The following is a 15,618-nucleotide window of genomic DNA, read 5'->3' on the forward strand; positions in this document are numbered from 1 at the left end:
AGAGAGAGAGAGAGAGAGAGAGAGAGAGAGAGAGAGAGAGAGAGAGAGAGAGAGAGAGAGAGAGAGAGAGAGAGAGAGAGAAGAAGGCACATTTACGGTCGTCATTCCGGCGCTATGTCGTCGATCGTAATTACCGGGGCACAGTAATACACGGCCGTTACACTCCGTGGGTAGCGCGGCGTTTCGATTATGAATAAAACATGCACTTACAAAACGTCGCGCCGTTGTGCTCTTCCCTCGCGAGCATTACTCGCTCGATATACCAGAAAGAGTAGGTACGTCGCCGCTCGAGACAGACACGGGATTCTATGCACGCGTCGCGCGGCCAAGAGCCATTTGTACGCGTCGCCCGTTTTTTGCCGGGAAGCCGGGGTAATTGGGAAATGGCCGTCGATCTCCCGTGCACCAGCGGGGCGGCGTTTAATAAAGTTAATATCACCTCCGGTAATATAGTAAATGGTGGTAAACGGCGGCCAGTTAATAGCGGGGATCGAAACCGGGTATCGTAAATATCGTTTGTACGTCATTTGCTTCCGCACATCGCGCCCGCGCTCGTCCCGCTCGATACGGGGATAATTCGAGGGGCTGAATGACGATCGTCTTGAATTGCATCGCGAAATGGTAGCGACGCGACGGTGAATTTAAGGAACTGCGTAAACAAACTTCCTTCGGAGGAAGGAGAGAATGAACGGAGATCAACTCAACGAGAAAGCATCTACGTTTTATCTTGCAGAACTCTTTAGAAGCGCGGCAGAGGCTGGTCCTCTGGACATCGTAAAGCTTCGCAAGGGGGACAAGCTCCTCAATATTTCGACTCATCTACCTGCAAACACGCCCGACACGCCTTATGTTCTTCAGGTATTCTATATTTAACATTTCATTAGTTTACATAATTAATTACACGTTTACGTAGTATAATAATTTTTGACAAGTGCTTTCTCTGCAGAGAGACCAAGAGTTTCTTGTTATCTATATTTGAACAAGTTCGATGCACGAAGAATTATGTTCTTTAATCAGGTTTCGCATTATAGTAAAAATTACATGTTTCAAGCGAATAATGTCTTGCTTTGAGTAATGAGCGTTCAATCGACGCGTGAACAATTGCTGTAATATTATCATAATTAATTTCATCACTCGTGACGTGAATCAATGTTGATGGTGAAGTTCATTATGAATTTATCGCGATTTTGGGGAAAATTTAAAGCTTTGATTTTACCTTTCATCTACTTCATTTGTATACCTTTACATATTTATGAAGATGTCGATCTATGCTCGTTAGAAGCGGCTTGAATGCAAAATTCATTAGACAATGGAATACATAAGGAATTTTTTTAATAATGTTAGGTACGTATAGATTTATATCTTAATGTTTACTGGTTTTTTTCTTTCTTGTACTCTCAGTGCATGAGGGAAAAATTTAAATATTCTCGGAATGTAAAAAAAGATAAATGAACATAATGAACATGTAATGAACGTAAAACTAACCATCTAAATCAATTAATTTACATAGCCTGATCAAAGGACAGGGCGCGACATATTATCTTAGTCGACGCGTTAATTTTCTTTTACGCAAAACATCCACATGAACGCGCGTAGCGTGCGCTTTACGTACTTAGCTGGTTGTGCTTTTTTAAGATCGTTGGCGCTCATCCCGCTTCTTCGGGGGTGATTGAGGCGGAGGTACTTTGGGCTTTAGAGAGGCGCGTGGCGGCTTTAGAGCGGCAGCTGCGAGAGCATCAAGAAGCTTTATACGCCACACCCTCCCTCGCCCTACGAGAACTCAAACGCCAAGTGGACAGTTTCAAGAACAAATTGGAGAACAACGATCAGCTGAGCTGGCTTAGTAAGTAACCACGTACGTCGTTTCTGCATCTAGAGTATCCCCGTTATGCCTAACAATAAGTCGCCGCTGATCTATTTTCAGGGACACTCTGTAAATATCGTGCCGAAGATTAACTGAGCTGAGATATTTTTACTGTATTCCTTTCTGTAACTTCTCATTAATGCGACGATAATTTATAATTCGATTAATAATTGCCGATCCTAATTTTGACGATAATGATCAGCTCTTAAGTTGCTTAAGTAAGTAACATGTATAAAGTTCCTCGGAATAGGCTTCATAATTGAACTTCATAATCGGATTTCGTGGCAGCGATCGTGGTGGTAAAAATGAAAGGGATAATCCAGCGGAACGGAGAAATTCGGGATAATATCTTACTTTTGATATTAAATAGCGAATATTAGTGAAATAAAATGCTCTGGCCGTACGGCTGGCCGTCATTATTCGTCGAATAATCGCATATATTAATGGACCTGTGGGTTTATAAGTGTGCATTGTCGTAATGCATCGAGGTGCACGCGACTGTCGAAATTATTTATTGTCGTAGCATTACTCTTTTGTGTTAAATTCGAGGATAGACGTCAATATACCGGTGTACTGATACGGAAAACGCGATTGTTTCTACATTGTTTCTACAAAAATTTATACAGGACACAAGGAATTTTCATGCTGTTGCCTCTTGTATAGTAAAACGAAAATGAAATTGAAGATAAATATGGACGTTGGCGGTGGAAAGCGCCACGGGCGCTTCCCTTCCCTTTCAATCCGTATATATGTTCCTCGCTGGTTCTCCCGAGTTCAATTCATTGAATGCACATTTAACTCGGTATTCTCTTGTTTAGCGAAATCTCTGGTTCAAAGTGACAGAAATAGAATTTTAGCGACGTAAAAGTTTAGATAGATGGGAATGAGTAACAAATTCGTTCATTGATTTTAAACAGTTTTTTGCATCGCATATTTTTCTAAAGTATATTTTGTATAATGTTCGGTGGAAAATTCTCGATAATAATTTTATCAAGAATATAAAACCGAAGCTGAAAATCCTCTAGCGTTTTTGTTTAATACAAGCGCGTGCAGTCTAAATTGCTCACAAATCCTTTGCCCTCGACAGTCCTCGACAACTCGGAAGCGTTTGGAAATTGGATTGTCACGCAACGCGGCAATCCTCTCAGCGGATTGAAAAAGTTATCGCTATTTAGACAAATCCTGAACACAGTAGAATTAATAGTTACGATAATCACGCTCGTTAAAACAATTACTATTGCGCAATTTTATTGCGTAATGAAGTCGAAAGAGATTTCTGCAATCTTCGTCATAATGTACTAAATAAAAATAGCAAGGGAAAGGTAATACACGAATTGAAATAACGAAGAGGCAATAATCTAAAGCGCTTCCTTCTGACATTTTCATGAAGTATCTCTGGTTTATCGTAGAAACTGGAGATTAATCTCGAAACGTGTATCTCGCCTTTACTCGTTCAACGCAATTGTCGCGATAACAATTTTCTCTTTGAGATTTTATTTCCTATGCTGCGATATTGGATGTGGATCGAACTTTACGTTGAGATGGATCGGTCATCTCGGTCAGATATAAAAGTTTCGCCAGAGATTTTACGATGCCGCTCGGTCTGAGGCTAGCGACGGATATACGAGCGGATAAACAGCGGCATGCTCCGATCGCAGCCGCTGAATAAATATTTGTGGGGACACGCGAAAGGAGCCGTTCAAGCTATTCCTATCTTCAATTTCTAGTTGAGCTTCGGCTTATGTATAGAGGATGGTTCGCACGTGGACGAACAAAAGTCCCGAGGCGCTCGACCGTTACATCACTAATTACTTAAAGTCAAGCTTCTTTTTTTCTCCCTTCTTGATTGAAGTTAAATCGGGTTTACTTATCGCCGAAACTTAATTCAGAAAACTTCGTAATTCGCACTTTTATATGTAATTTAACCCTTTTGCTAAAATTTCTGCTAAGAGAAGAATAGAAAATTTTCTAAGAATCTGCCGATAAAGGGGAAAGAGCCGGTAAAACTGGGACACGGCACGTATAGGCAACTCACAGCGTATGAAACTCTTCTTATAAAATCTCGTTACGACGTGAAATGACGCAGAGTTTGCGAAAAATTGCTCCGGCATCCCGCGTTCCATCTTCGATGTTCCTTCAGGGCCCTTTTGTTGCACCGCACACCGTCCCGCCGCAAAAACTTGAAAGTTTCCAAAAGCTTAATCTAGATATCTCCACCTTCCGTAGGTCTCTACAAGCTTCCGGAGCCCATCTATACGGATTCCTGCCGCAGATTGCAGCATCGTCGGAAGAGCGATAGCATGAAGCGGAAAGTTCGGGAGAAGTTCCTCAATATCTGGTGAGTTAATTAAGATGATATTAGCTAATCGCACGCTGAGAATTCACGCGACGCACCGTTTTGCCTGCATTGTTAATCTTTCTTTAATAAAACCGACAGCGCAGATTCTTGCATATGCGTATAAAGTAACGTGTCAAATGTGACGCGTTCAATAAGAAAGCCCTGATAAATTTCATATCTCCGTGAGGGGACAAAATTGCGCGAGACACGCGGAGATCGTCGAGGACGCCGTTACCGTTGATAGCGGAAAATTTCCCGCACGGTCTACGGTACTTTTATCCGACACTAGACCAGCATGAATCCTCTCCCGTGCCTTAATGCCGATATTACGTGGGCAGGATCGCCAATGAGGTGCTTCCGCGGCATGTTCGATCGAAATGCCAACAGGCCGTTGTGTCGGACAGGCCATCAGCGACTGTAGTGCCGCGACTGATGATTAAGCGGCTGCGATAATCCTATCTATTAAGCAGCAATATGCCGCTGTTTCCAGTTACATTGTTGTCCAATAGCGGCCCCGATCGACCCGCGCCGCGTTCGCTACTCCGGGAGTAATGCGAAAGAGCCCCCGCGTTCCCCATGTCATTGTGATTAAGCGTCGATGCACGGCGCGTGCATCGATCGTCGATCGCCGCATGTAGATAACAAAAACGCGATCCGACCTCGAAGATTGATTAGCCGGGGGGGAACAGTTATTCAACGAGTATATGCGACGCTGGAGATTTCGTCGCTGTACGCATACAGGGTGTTGCATACATGTCGCGTCTGTCTTCTTACTCTCACGAGCTTCTTCAATATTCTCCGATTTTGCAATAGATCTCTTTTCAATATCAAATAAATATCAAATGAACAGATATATAATATTTTATATAATATCGTGGCAAAGATAAATAAATTTTAATATTTTTCGATGTGCAAGTCAAGCTGATATAATATTGATGATCATTACTGATTATTCGTTATTTAGTTTTTCGGTTAGCCGACAAAATTTCAAAAGAGGAATTGTGAAGATTAAATGAATAATTGATTATGAATTATTAATTTCTCATTTAGAGCGTTTCTAGGTAATACACAACGCGTTAATATTTATTTACATTTATATGGTGCAATCGTTGCGAATTCATTTATTATAAAGCCGAATGAGAGATAGGGGATAAACAAGCCATAATAATGATAAAGCCATATCGCAATTGCTATTGAAATATCCTCTATTGATATGAAGTTCCTAGTCAATAAAGCATCCATTGATAGCTTAATTTGCCGCGTTGAACGTCGGAGATCAAAGGATGCGGCGTGGAAATTAATTATGAAGCGATGTAGAAAGTATGGAAAATTTACGAGGGACAATTATCGGAAAATTAGGAGTAAACAATTTGTCGGGAGTAAAATATTGATTATAACCGTGCACCGAAATATCGGGGGCAGATCGCGGAATAACGTATCGATCAGTTTCCCCTTTGAAGCGCGACGGCGAAGATAAACAATCAATCTCTCGACGCTATACGTGAAGTCTTATCACGCAAAACAGCCGTGCGGCGCGTCCTTGAATATTTCTCTGTTCTCCTAGTCTACGGATATTTTCTCTATTCAATATTATACACCTTTTTTTAATTAAAAAATTTTTTAATTAAAAACGGATTTAGATTTACGCGTCGTAATATCTTAAGTAAGAGCTGCATAGAAGTGAAATACGTTTAATAAAATATAGATTGCGGTATTAATCACGGAGAGGCACACGAGATATTTTAACAGGTGAATTTTATATCGCGAGAGGTATATGTGTGAAAGCCTTTTTTAATTTCGCTAGTTTAAATGAAAGTGGCACGATTTGCATTAATGATTAAAATTCCCCCGTGCCCGGGGATCTTCTTTGACATTCGACGCGCAGGGTATATTACGCTTGATATTGCGAGATCGACATGATCGAGAGCACCCGCGTGCGCATCGCAAATAAGAGCCGAAAGACGGATGGATCGTAAAAGTTGATTGATCTACGGTAATACGAGCGCGGACTGATGAATCTTCGGAGAAGGGCGATGTCTGTGCCCTTGTGCGCGAGAGCACTACTACCTACTGACAGTACCGACTAATAAATCCCAGATAAGGCAGACGTATCGAGTTTGTTAAAACGGACGGTCCATTAAATCGCATCTATAATGCGAACGACACCGGTAGATATTCACCGTTAATAAATCGCGAAGTTAATTAAAGGTTAATTTATTTTCAGCAAAATGCACGTGCACGGGAAAATTGAAAAATGATAACAAAAGTATATCTACAAAAGAGCTGTATAATAAATGTATTTTAAAAATTATACATTTATTACCTTTTCATTTGAAAAAGAATAATTGTATTAATTATTATGATGAAAACGCGAATATATTAATGCAGTATATTGTAATTTTTTTGTATTTGTATTGTACATTTTCTTAAGGGTGTTAATAGAACAATAATTCTTTGAACAAGGCATCTGAAAGAGATATGAAAACTATATAGGCATAATATTTTTTTAAATAGGAAACACACGCGTATTAAATGTTAACCTTTATGCTGATACAACTTGGAAGTGCAGAGCAGATTCGAAATGATGAATTTTGAATGTAAACAGTTATTAACAAGTGAAAAGGAGCTTTAAGAGTTGAACGCGGTTGACGGTGTGTAAGTTAACGTTATATCGGTCCATAATAACTACTAAGATACATAATTATAAATCAGACGTTTCGGTTCCTCTTTGAGCCATCCTCAGCGATGCGGTAATAACAATTGTAAATAGGGAATTGTAAATGGAAATTGTAAATAGTTATTACACGATGATGGACAATGACAGCTAAAAAAAGAATTTCGGATTTGCGCAGTAGTAAAATCTGTCGTTGACCAGACGTCGACGTCAAATCGATTCTATTATTAAAGCCGCTTTATTGATTATCGAAACGCTTAAAACTTGATCTAACACAAGTTATATGTTGACATTGGCAATAATATTAACATTGCGTACATTACGGCCGTCTGGTCTTCTAAGTTTTATTTAACTAGCGAGAACGCGTTTCGCGTAAACGTGAGATCAAAATAAAATATGTGCGTAAAAGTAACGACGCGGGGGGAATACGAGCCGTTTTATCACATTTCTTCCAGCTAGGATAACTGTAAAACGAAATAACGTAGATATTACGTTAAAATCGAAGCATACAACGTTGCATGCGACTTTTCGATATTCAACGTGGATTTAGCGAAGTAAGAGTCATGGATGCGTGAACGTGCATTTCACTATTTAACAAATACGTAATAAAATTCACACAACTTATAAAGCGTTAATGAATTTCGGGGAGAATTCCAATATTTCATTTCGCCAGAATCATAATAGAAACAATTGAATCGTTTATGGCTTATAGACTCGCGAATAATCGACACGGACGCGTATTTTACATCTCCAATTAGGAGTCGCTTGTGTGCGAATGCGTTTCCCGAGATATATCTGCAGCTGTTATTAATTTAATTATAATTGATTTCACTCTGCATCTTTTTCTCTGAAATTTTTTATTTAGCTTTACTTGATATTTTCTCCATTTATAGTTTACAACATTTGATAATACTTGACAGAAACTAATATTTAATTAGGTAGATATATAAATTAATTTCAAGATATATTTTTCTACAAGGATATCTGAACCCTTTCTCTCTTTTTTTCTTTCTGGTTCTTTAAATTATTTAATTTCAATTCTAGAAAAATTACTTTTTAAATACAAATATTTATACAAATATTTAATTTAGAGAATTCAAGTTTTTGTACAGATTGTTAAAAAAATTCTGAAATTACATAATTATAAAAAAAGGTTAAAAAAAGGTTAAAAAAAAGAAAAATGTATAATATATATTTTCAACAAGTTTGACATTTTCCATTAAATTTTCCGAACACGGAATAAATATAATTAATGGCACTGTGATTACGTTCGAGCTACATTCTGCGCTCGTCGGAAGAGATAAGAAGCGGATTATGTATATACGATGATGGCATAATTCATTTTGCGTTCAGGTTAAAACCTGATTACAGGTTGACGCATTATCTTGCTATGAATTTTTCATTCCGTCCTTATCAACGTACTCGCGCGTGATTTCTAGCATCAAGTTTCCCTCGGGTTTTCCTCGCTCGTCTGGGCACCACGTGTCGTATAGAGCTTCTCCGGTTATATTTTTGTCATATTCTAAATTCCGAAAATATTTCAGTTTATTGAGTCGCCCCGTCATAACATCGAGAAGCTAAACTCGGCGGGATCGAACACAGCGCCGTCTTCAACGGCGTTCGATTTCCCGTAAACAAAAACAAAGAAAACGGAAGACGGCGCGGTGCGTTTAGTTCGTTACGCAAGCAGGAAGTTTCCCCGGCATAATTTCCGCGAATCATTCGGGTGAGATGCGCGACCGTGGGTAAAAGCGTGACGAGGTGCAGGGCAAGCCTCGGGCTTGTCTTAAAATAGGGAACGTACGCGCGCGGCCGTGTCGAGATGCCTCGGAATGCGGCTGTGTTATACCTATAAGCCGTGCGCCTTGCATCCACAACCACGCCTTTTTGCATATAAGCCTTCCTCGTCTGGTTCGCGCGAGGCCGCGGGGTCGACTTATTCCGCGTTCGGCGAAATATGCGATCCCGCCGCGCCGTCGCGTATCGAATATCAAAACGCATCGCGCGCTTATGCGCGGCGCAGCGACGCGATTTCTCGCGCTTCTCCGTGAAGAGACGAATAAAACGAAGCGAGGAAAGGTAGGTACGGGTACGGGCGGCTCGCAAATCATTCGACGGCTTGCCGTTACTCTGGAAATCCCCAAGGTTGCATCGCAATGAGCGAAAAGTGATTGGAGAACTTAGATTCTTATTTATTTAATCGATAAACTTATTTAGTTAAATTTTTTTTAATTACTTTGCTTTTAATCGTCGAAATAAATCGTGAACACACACTTTTCTTCTTCTCTTTCTTTTTTCCCTCTTTTCTTTTTTCTCTCATTTTTAAGATTACGTACAAGATAATAAATTATCAGTATACCTGTTATAAAATGTACATCTGTTACAATAATTTGTAATATTAATGCAGGATTATGGAATACAGTTTCAATAAGTTTTCAAGCTTCAATAAGTTTCGACCGATGGGAATTCTTATTTAATTCGCTTTTACGCTCGATTGCAACGGTTTTCGCGGTGCACTCATCGCGCAGCAGAAATAACACGTCGAATTTAGGACGGCGAGGATTCGGGTCGAGGAATTTTCCGACGACAGTCAGCCGAATAATTTTATCTGCTTATTCGCATCTCTCTCGACTGTTGGTTCAGATACAATTCGCTTCGCGTTGCGCATCTCTCGCGTTTCTGCCGCGTTTATCCTCAAATTTCATACGACATATTTTTCATTTATCGCGATTTACAATCAAATATTTACCGAGAGAACGGGGAATACGCGTTTATATCGCGCGATGCGTGCGGCGAGATTATTGATTATTGATTTCGATCTCGGGGTATATCGGGTAATCGCGGAGCTCGTGAGCTCGGCGAACATACGAATGTGGTATTATTCACGGTATTTCGCAAACGCGACTTTACGTCTCGACGGCGGCGGCGAGGCAGAAATTAGCACTCCATCGAGCGAGCTCACACTCCTTCGCTTCGCGGACTTAAATGCCTACCTGCAGGCGAAGACAATCCACGGCGTTTAATTAAACGAACGTCAATCCATCGGACGGAGAGCTAAGCCTACTAACGGCGTAGACAATTAATTACCGATTTCATTTGATTGCAACATCGCGTGTTCGTAAACACGCCTTGAATATAATATGGGGATAACATGGTTTCTAAATTGTTTATGTACATACGTTGCAGAAGAATCGATTTGTGCCATAACAGAAATTTCGCTCGAATCACGCGCGTCCGCAAACGCTTGTACATTTGCTCCCGACTTTTTTAATTGAATTTGAAAGCGACTTTCCAGTTTGCAATTAATTCCGGCCCATGTTACTATATAACAGGAATTTGATATAAAGTTCATTTGCTTAATTGTCCAATTGTTCTGCGTTAAATATCTTGAAATTCGTTCTCCAAATGAAGCTTATTACTGCGAAGCATTAAATTGCCGATATTCTGTTACGAGAGTAATCGAGCTATTGTGTTGCACTCATGGTATTGTAACAACAATTGTTGTATCAACATTTATGCTGTATCAAAATTACTCTACATGGTCTATTAACGGATTGCATTAGTGAAACTGGAAGAATGGCTGTAACAAATTACGTCATCAGATACAAATATTTGATAAATTTACAGTATTATCTATAATATACTTTTATCTTCTTGCAAATGCGTCGTATCTGAGTGTGAAAGTATACGGCGATGGTCCGCAGCGAAAATTTCGTTTTCGATCCATCGAGCGAAGAAGGAGCGGAGAGAAAATAGGCCCGCCAGTAAAGCGAAGATCAAAGATGGCACTTCGACCTTTACCGCCGTGACGTCAAGGTTTCTTTCTTGCACATGCAAGGTAGAAGTAACCGTCGTACATGCGAGAACTGTCCTTTACGTCGCTCGTCCGTCCGTCAAAATGTCTCGTCGGGCTGACTCGCCCGAGGGTGCGTTTGCAAACGCAATTAAACGCGAACGTGCTCGCGTGGCGAATAACTATCGCGTCTCGTGTAGGACTCGACTCGGACTTTTCACTTTGATCGCGAATCGATATAACGATATCGCATTGAAACAAAAAGCATTATTCCGTGAACTTGGAGCCGATATCGTATCGGCGATCTTACAAGATATTGCGGCAGTGAATTGCAGTTCACTAAAATGTCGACTTTGCCATTTTTCAACGAGTTATTTTCAAGGAACGAAATATGTGAGGAAGTAATGTTTTTCATGTTTCTCGGAAAGAGAATCCATTTTAGCTAATTAATTTAAACGTAAAAATAAAAAGGAAAAAGAGAAGAATGTGTAAATAGGAATAAGGCAGCATGCGTATTTTGAATGCACAGTCAATGTTTAATTGCTTTAAATTAATTGTGAGATAAATTTTTGAGCGTAAAGTACTTTTAAATGATAACTTTTAAAAGATGAACTTTTTTAAAATGGCTGTTTCTAAATTCTTCACATATTTACGACCGAATAATTTGTTCTACTAAAACAGCTAACGCATTATCTTTCGGGAAGAGAATTCTCCAGAGACGCTGGACCACTCCATCAAAAGTAGTTATTCCAGTTGTATAAAATCCAGACCCTTTATACATTACCCGTTGTTAGTACGTAATACAAGTAAAAGTGTGTGCGTGTTTAAAGCGCCTTAATACGCGCGTGTGATTCCACATACATTAATACGGGACAAGCCGGACTATAAAGAGAGAGAGAGACCTCGAAGAACTTTAACCTTCCACCCTCGAGAGCTCTACGTTGAAGCACTTTATGGAGCACGTCGCACGTTCAGACGCGTATCACGCAGCTCAGCCGAGAAAATCACGAGTCCTTTGTGATACTTTCAACGCATCTCTGTGGAGTTTTCTTTCGCAAAGAAGAATATGATATTTAAGAAAATTGATATTCAAGAAGATCGATACTTCTCTCCATAATAGACTTCGTGCGAAGTCTTTGTCTGTTCTTTAGTCTTTATCTTTGTTCTTATCGGCAGCTTCAAAATTTGATTTGTTTTAGAATTAATTCTCGTCCCGCACTTTCGCCCCACTCTTTCGCAAGGGTGAAGTGTAGATGATGAATTTATAATTTTTTATTCATGCTTCGCCGGCAGTCGCGGGGAAGTTTTTTTTTATATCCCGGCACTAGAATGGGGTAATTTCTGAATTTGTTCTGCGCGCCCGGCTAGTGAATCAACGAAATTGAATGCGCGCGCGTCATCGATTTAATATGCGAGGCGAGAGATTAAATTAAAAGAAAAAATGTCAAGCGAAACAATTACGCGGCGGAGTATCTTCTGCATATGGATATATATGTCTTTTGTCGTGTTTGCAACGTAATTTTCTCCTTTATATTCATAGGGCGTAGCGTGACGCTGGTGAAGCGATAAACTTGCGGTTCATTTGGCTCGGGGGGCTTTAAAACATCGCATCCGAGAAGAGCTGTTACACGATTGTGCGAGATTCATTTGCATACGTGGCACGTAATCTGATTATCGGCTGACTAGGATGTCCGGTGGAATCAATATCAAAATGAATGTAATAATGGCAACGAGCGCGCAAATCGCGCGCGTAGCGGGTATAATGCAGTAAACCCTTAAACGCCATTATGATTCCCGCGTCGCACCAAATGGCACCGCGCGCGTTGTAAATTTTCATCCGGGGAACTTTCGGGGATATATATTTCACGTCACACAAAGTGTAACAACATGATTACAGATGACGCGCGGTCGCGTTAAACTTTGCCACCAATTAAACTTCTGTAATTTATCATCGGCCGAGGAGAAAGTTCCCGGAGAAAAATCAACAAATGAATCGTGAGCCAGGGACCGTAGACTTCCAGAGGGATTTCCGAAAGTCTTCCGGAGATTCTCTCTCCCGCATTGTGAAGTTATTTTGGAGGCTTAAGAGACCCAATCCTATTTCGCCTCGAAGTACCGCATTCTTATGCAGATTCGAGGAAGATGAGAGCTTGGCCGTATTAATTCCCCGAGTATTTCAAGTGGCGCAAGCGCGTTATATTTTCATTAATATTATCACCTTACGTCAATAACAGTTTTTCTTATAGCTTTAAAAAATACCGTGTAATTCATATAAATTATTAATGGCATGTTGTGCAAAATTCTCACATGTATGTTTTCGATTTTTAAAAAATTAGTTTTGTTTGATTGTAAATTTGACTTTATATTTTTTTTATAGCGTCAAGGAAGACTACAAAAAATTATATAAAATTGTATGAAGTTTTCAGCGCTGCGATTTTTAATATGCTGACAATAAGTTAAATATTTCAATTATTAATAAAATCATCTCATTAAGAATTATTCAATTTATGTTAGTCGGTGCATACGATGCAAATATTAATTTACATTTTACATGACTGTCATATATTTAATCCTCGCTTCTTTTGTAAAATTATAAATAATGTGGATATTTAGGTGTGTTGAAAAGATTAATGATAAAGTGAACGGTGTTTAGAAATGTTTTCTCCAATTGTTTCTATCTTCGGTGGCAGTCACGCACGTCGCATCGACATGCAAATCGTACGTGCCATTTAGGTGGCATTCGCGGCGAGACGCGTTTCTGTTCTTTCAAAGCGTTATACTCGCGGCGATTCGGTACGGTGCATTAAGCCGGGCTGCCGTTTACCGTAATTTACCAGCGATTCCTCGCAAACGATTATGGCTGTGGCGGGGAGAAGTTGGAGCGCTTCCGGCCGAGGCTCCCTCATCGAGGCAAAGCTGTAAACGCCATAATCGTTTTCCCTTTTCCGGCTTGTTCCCGTTTAACCCTTTTACGTCACAAGTTTCTGTTCTTACGAGATATTCGGAAAAACCGTTTACGCGAGTAATGACCCCGATTATCTTTTTGGAAAATGTATAGGAGAATCCTGTTCCACACGTTTAATCAAGAAATCATCTCTCTGATTAAGCGTGTTGCACTGTCAATTTATATTCACTACTCTACAGTGTTTTTTGCATCGAAGAATCACGTTTCATTGAATTATAATTGACTACACTAACTTCTATTATGTATCTTGGATAAGTGATATTAAACAATATCGTTACTCTTTAGCCACAATATTTATACAATAAAATTGTGATGAAGAATTCTAGAATTCACGTACAATATGACAATCAATGCAGATAAAAAATGCATACGACACTTGGTAAATATTGCCGTAAAATTCAAACAAAATTTTGCTGCAATTAAAAGACTTATAGCGGTAATGTGCTGTTCAAAGGAAAACCGTACGTGCCGAGGGAGAGACGCGAGAATGCCGACGCATTGAAAGGTGTGAACGAAAGAGTGCAGCGAAATGACCGGCCTATTCCCAACTTGAGAAAACACCGGAGATGCTGTGCACACATAGCACCTCCATTCATCCGCGAGTTCCGCTCGCTTCCGTACGCCATGGCTCTCCGACGGTGGTTAGTTGATGCCGTTGATGGTCTCTGTCGCGGTACCGCGAAATGCTATTAAGTTACCGTTATCTAGGTAATAAGGCCCGTCACGGTTTGGGGCGTGTATAATGGGGAGCGCGTCATACAAAGCGCGTATTATCGCGCGTCCTGATGTGATTGACGTGTCGGCTAAATACGAATTACCAATTAGCGGTCGTCAGCAAATAAACATCCGTGTGCGCCGTAAAGGTGTCCTTCGCGTTTTTCGCGACTCCAATTGTCATTCGCAGCTGAAAGAACGTAAGACGCATCTTCTGTGTATACGTGCTTTTATCAAAGGCTTTATTCCAAAGCCACGATTCTTTGTATCCATTTCTACTTTCATTATTTCGATTTCGTCGAAATCGAGATCATTATATTTTTTTTTACTCCTTTAGCTAGCTATCGTTCGAGAATTAATACTATTAAAAGAAAGTGTTCGGGCTCTAATTACGATGTTACGTGTCGTACGATCATTTATATGGTATAGGAATTCTGCTAATTGAACGGTTTCACGTGCATGTGCGATGAGCTAAACGCGTTTCCGTTTACGGGAAAGTCGTTAAAATTCCGGATAAATTAAGGAAATTGAAGATAGTCAGGAAAGATATAGGAAACTGCAAAAAGATTCCACAATTTACTTACTACGATAAATAGAAATGAAATGAAAAATAAGCGTAATAAAGACTAATTTAACACGAAGAAATGTCATATTAATTAAAGTTTTCGATTCGTCGTTACTTTTTCAAAAATAAATGTTGCAACCGAACGTCATTCAACGAGCGAGAGAGATACGATATATATATATAATTATGTAAATATTAATTTATATTATTTGAAGAAACGTATACGATGTAATTATACATTTTCATCATCATGACGTGGTATTTAACAATACGTGTAATCCGATTGATTATACGGTAAATTTCATTTACAATGATTGCATTATCGTAAATTACGTCTGGAGTCTCGCCGCTTAGGCACGTTGTGTCGTGTCGCTGATTCTCGCGAGAGGCGATGTAAGTGACAGTGCTTGACGTGATGTCGCGGCGAATCGATGCCGCGTCCGATACAATCCCGATCGTCTCGACGTATGTTAGGCCCGTGTTGATTTAACAGCACGAGCAGATAACCCATTATGTGTCAAAGTAGCGAAGAGCTGTTGGGCAAACTACTCCACCAATTAATCCGATTAATCCCATGTGCCTGGATGACCGAATGCCGACGCGGGTGCGAAGTTTCGCTCGACAATTAACGCCCCGGTACTTGCCCTCTCGGTGAATCGATCGATGTTAGCACAGTTCTTCATTAACAATATTGTCTCACATTTC

At 40.0% G+C, this 15,618-nt stretch overlaps 1 protein-coding gene across 1 annotated transcript; it reads left to right on the forward strand.

The window, feature by feature from the left end:
* Window positions 1-684: 684 nt before the first annotated feature.
* On the forward strand, window positions 685-14,247 carry LOC112468900. Its single transcript, XM_025038299.1, has 4 exons — window positions 685-858; window positions 1,636-1,843; window positions 4,091-4,202; window positions 14,089-14,247. Exons 1-4 carry the CDS (start codon window positions 685-687, stop codon window positions 14,165-14,167), a joined length of 573 nt encoding a protein of 190 aa, XP_024894067.1. The 3' UTR covers window positions 14,168-14,247.
* The last annotated feature ends 1,371 nt before the right edge of the window (window positions 14,248-15,618 follow it).

Source organism: Temnothorax curvispinosus, unplaced genomic scaffold, assembly GCF_003070985.1.
Source record: "Temnothorax curvispinosus isolate PA1 unplaced genomic scaffold, ASM307098v1 QBEX01002213.1, whole genome shotgun sequence".
NCBI classification, from domain to species: domain Eukaryota; kingdom Metazoa; phylum Arthropoda; class Insecta; order Hymenoptera; family Formicidae; genus Temnothorax; species Temnothorax curvispinosus.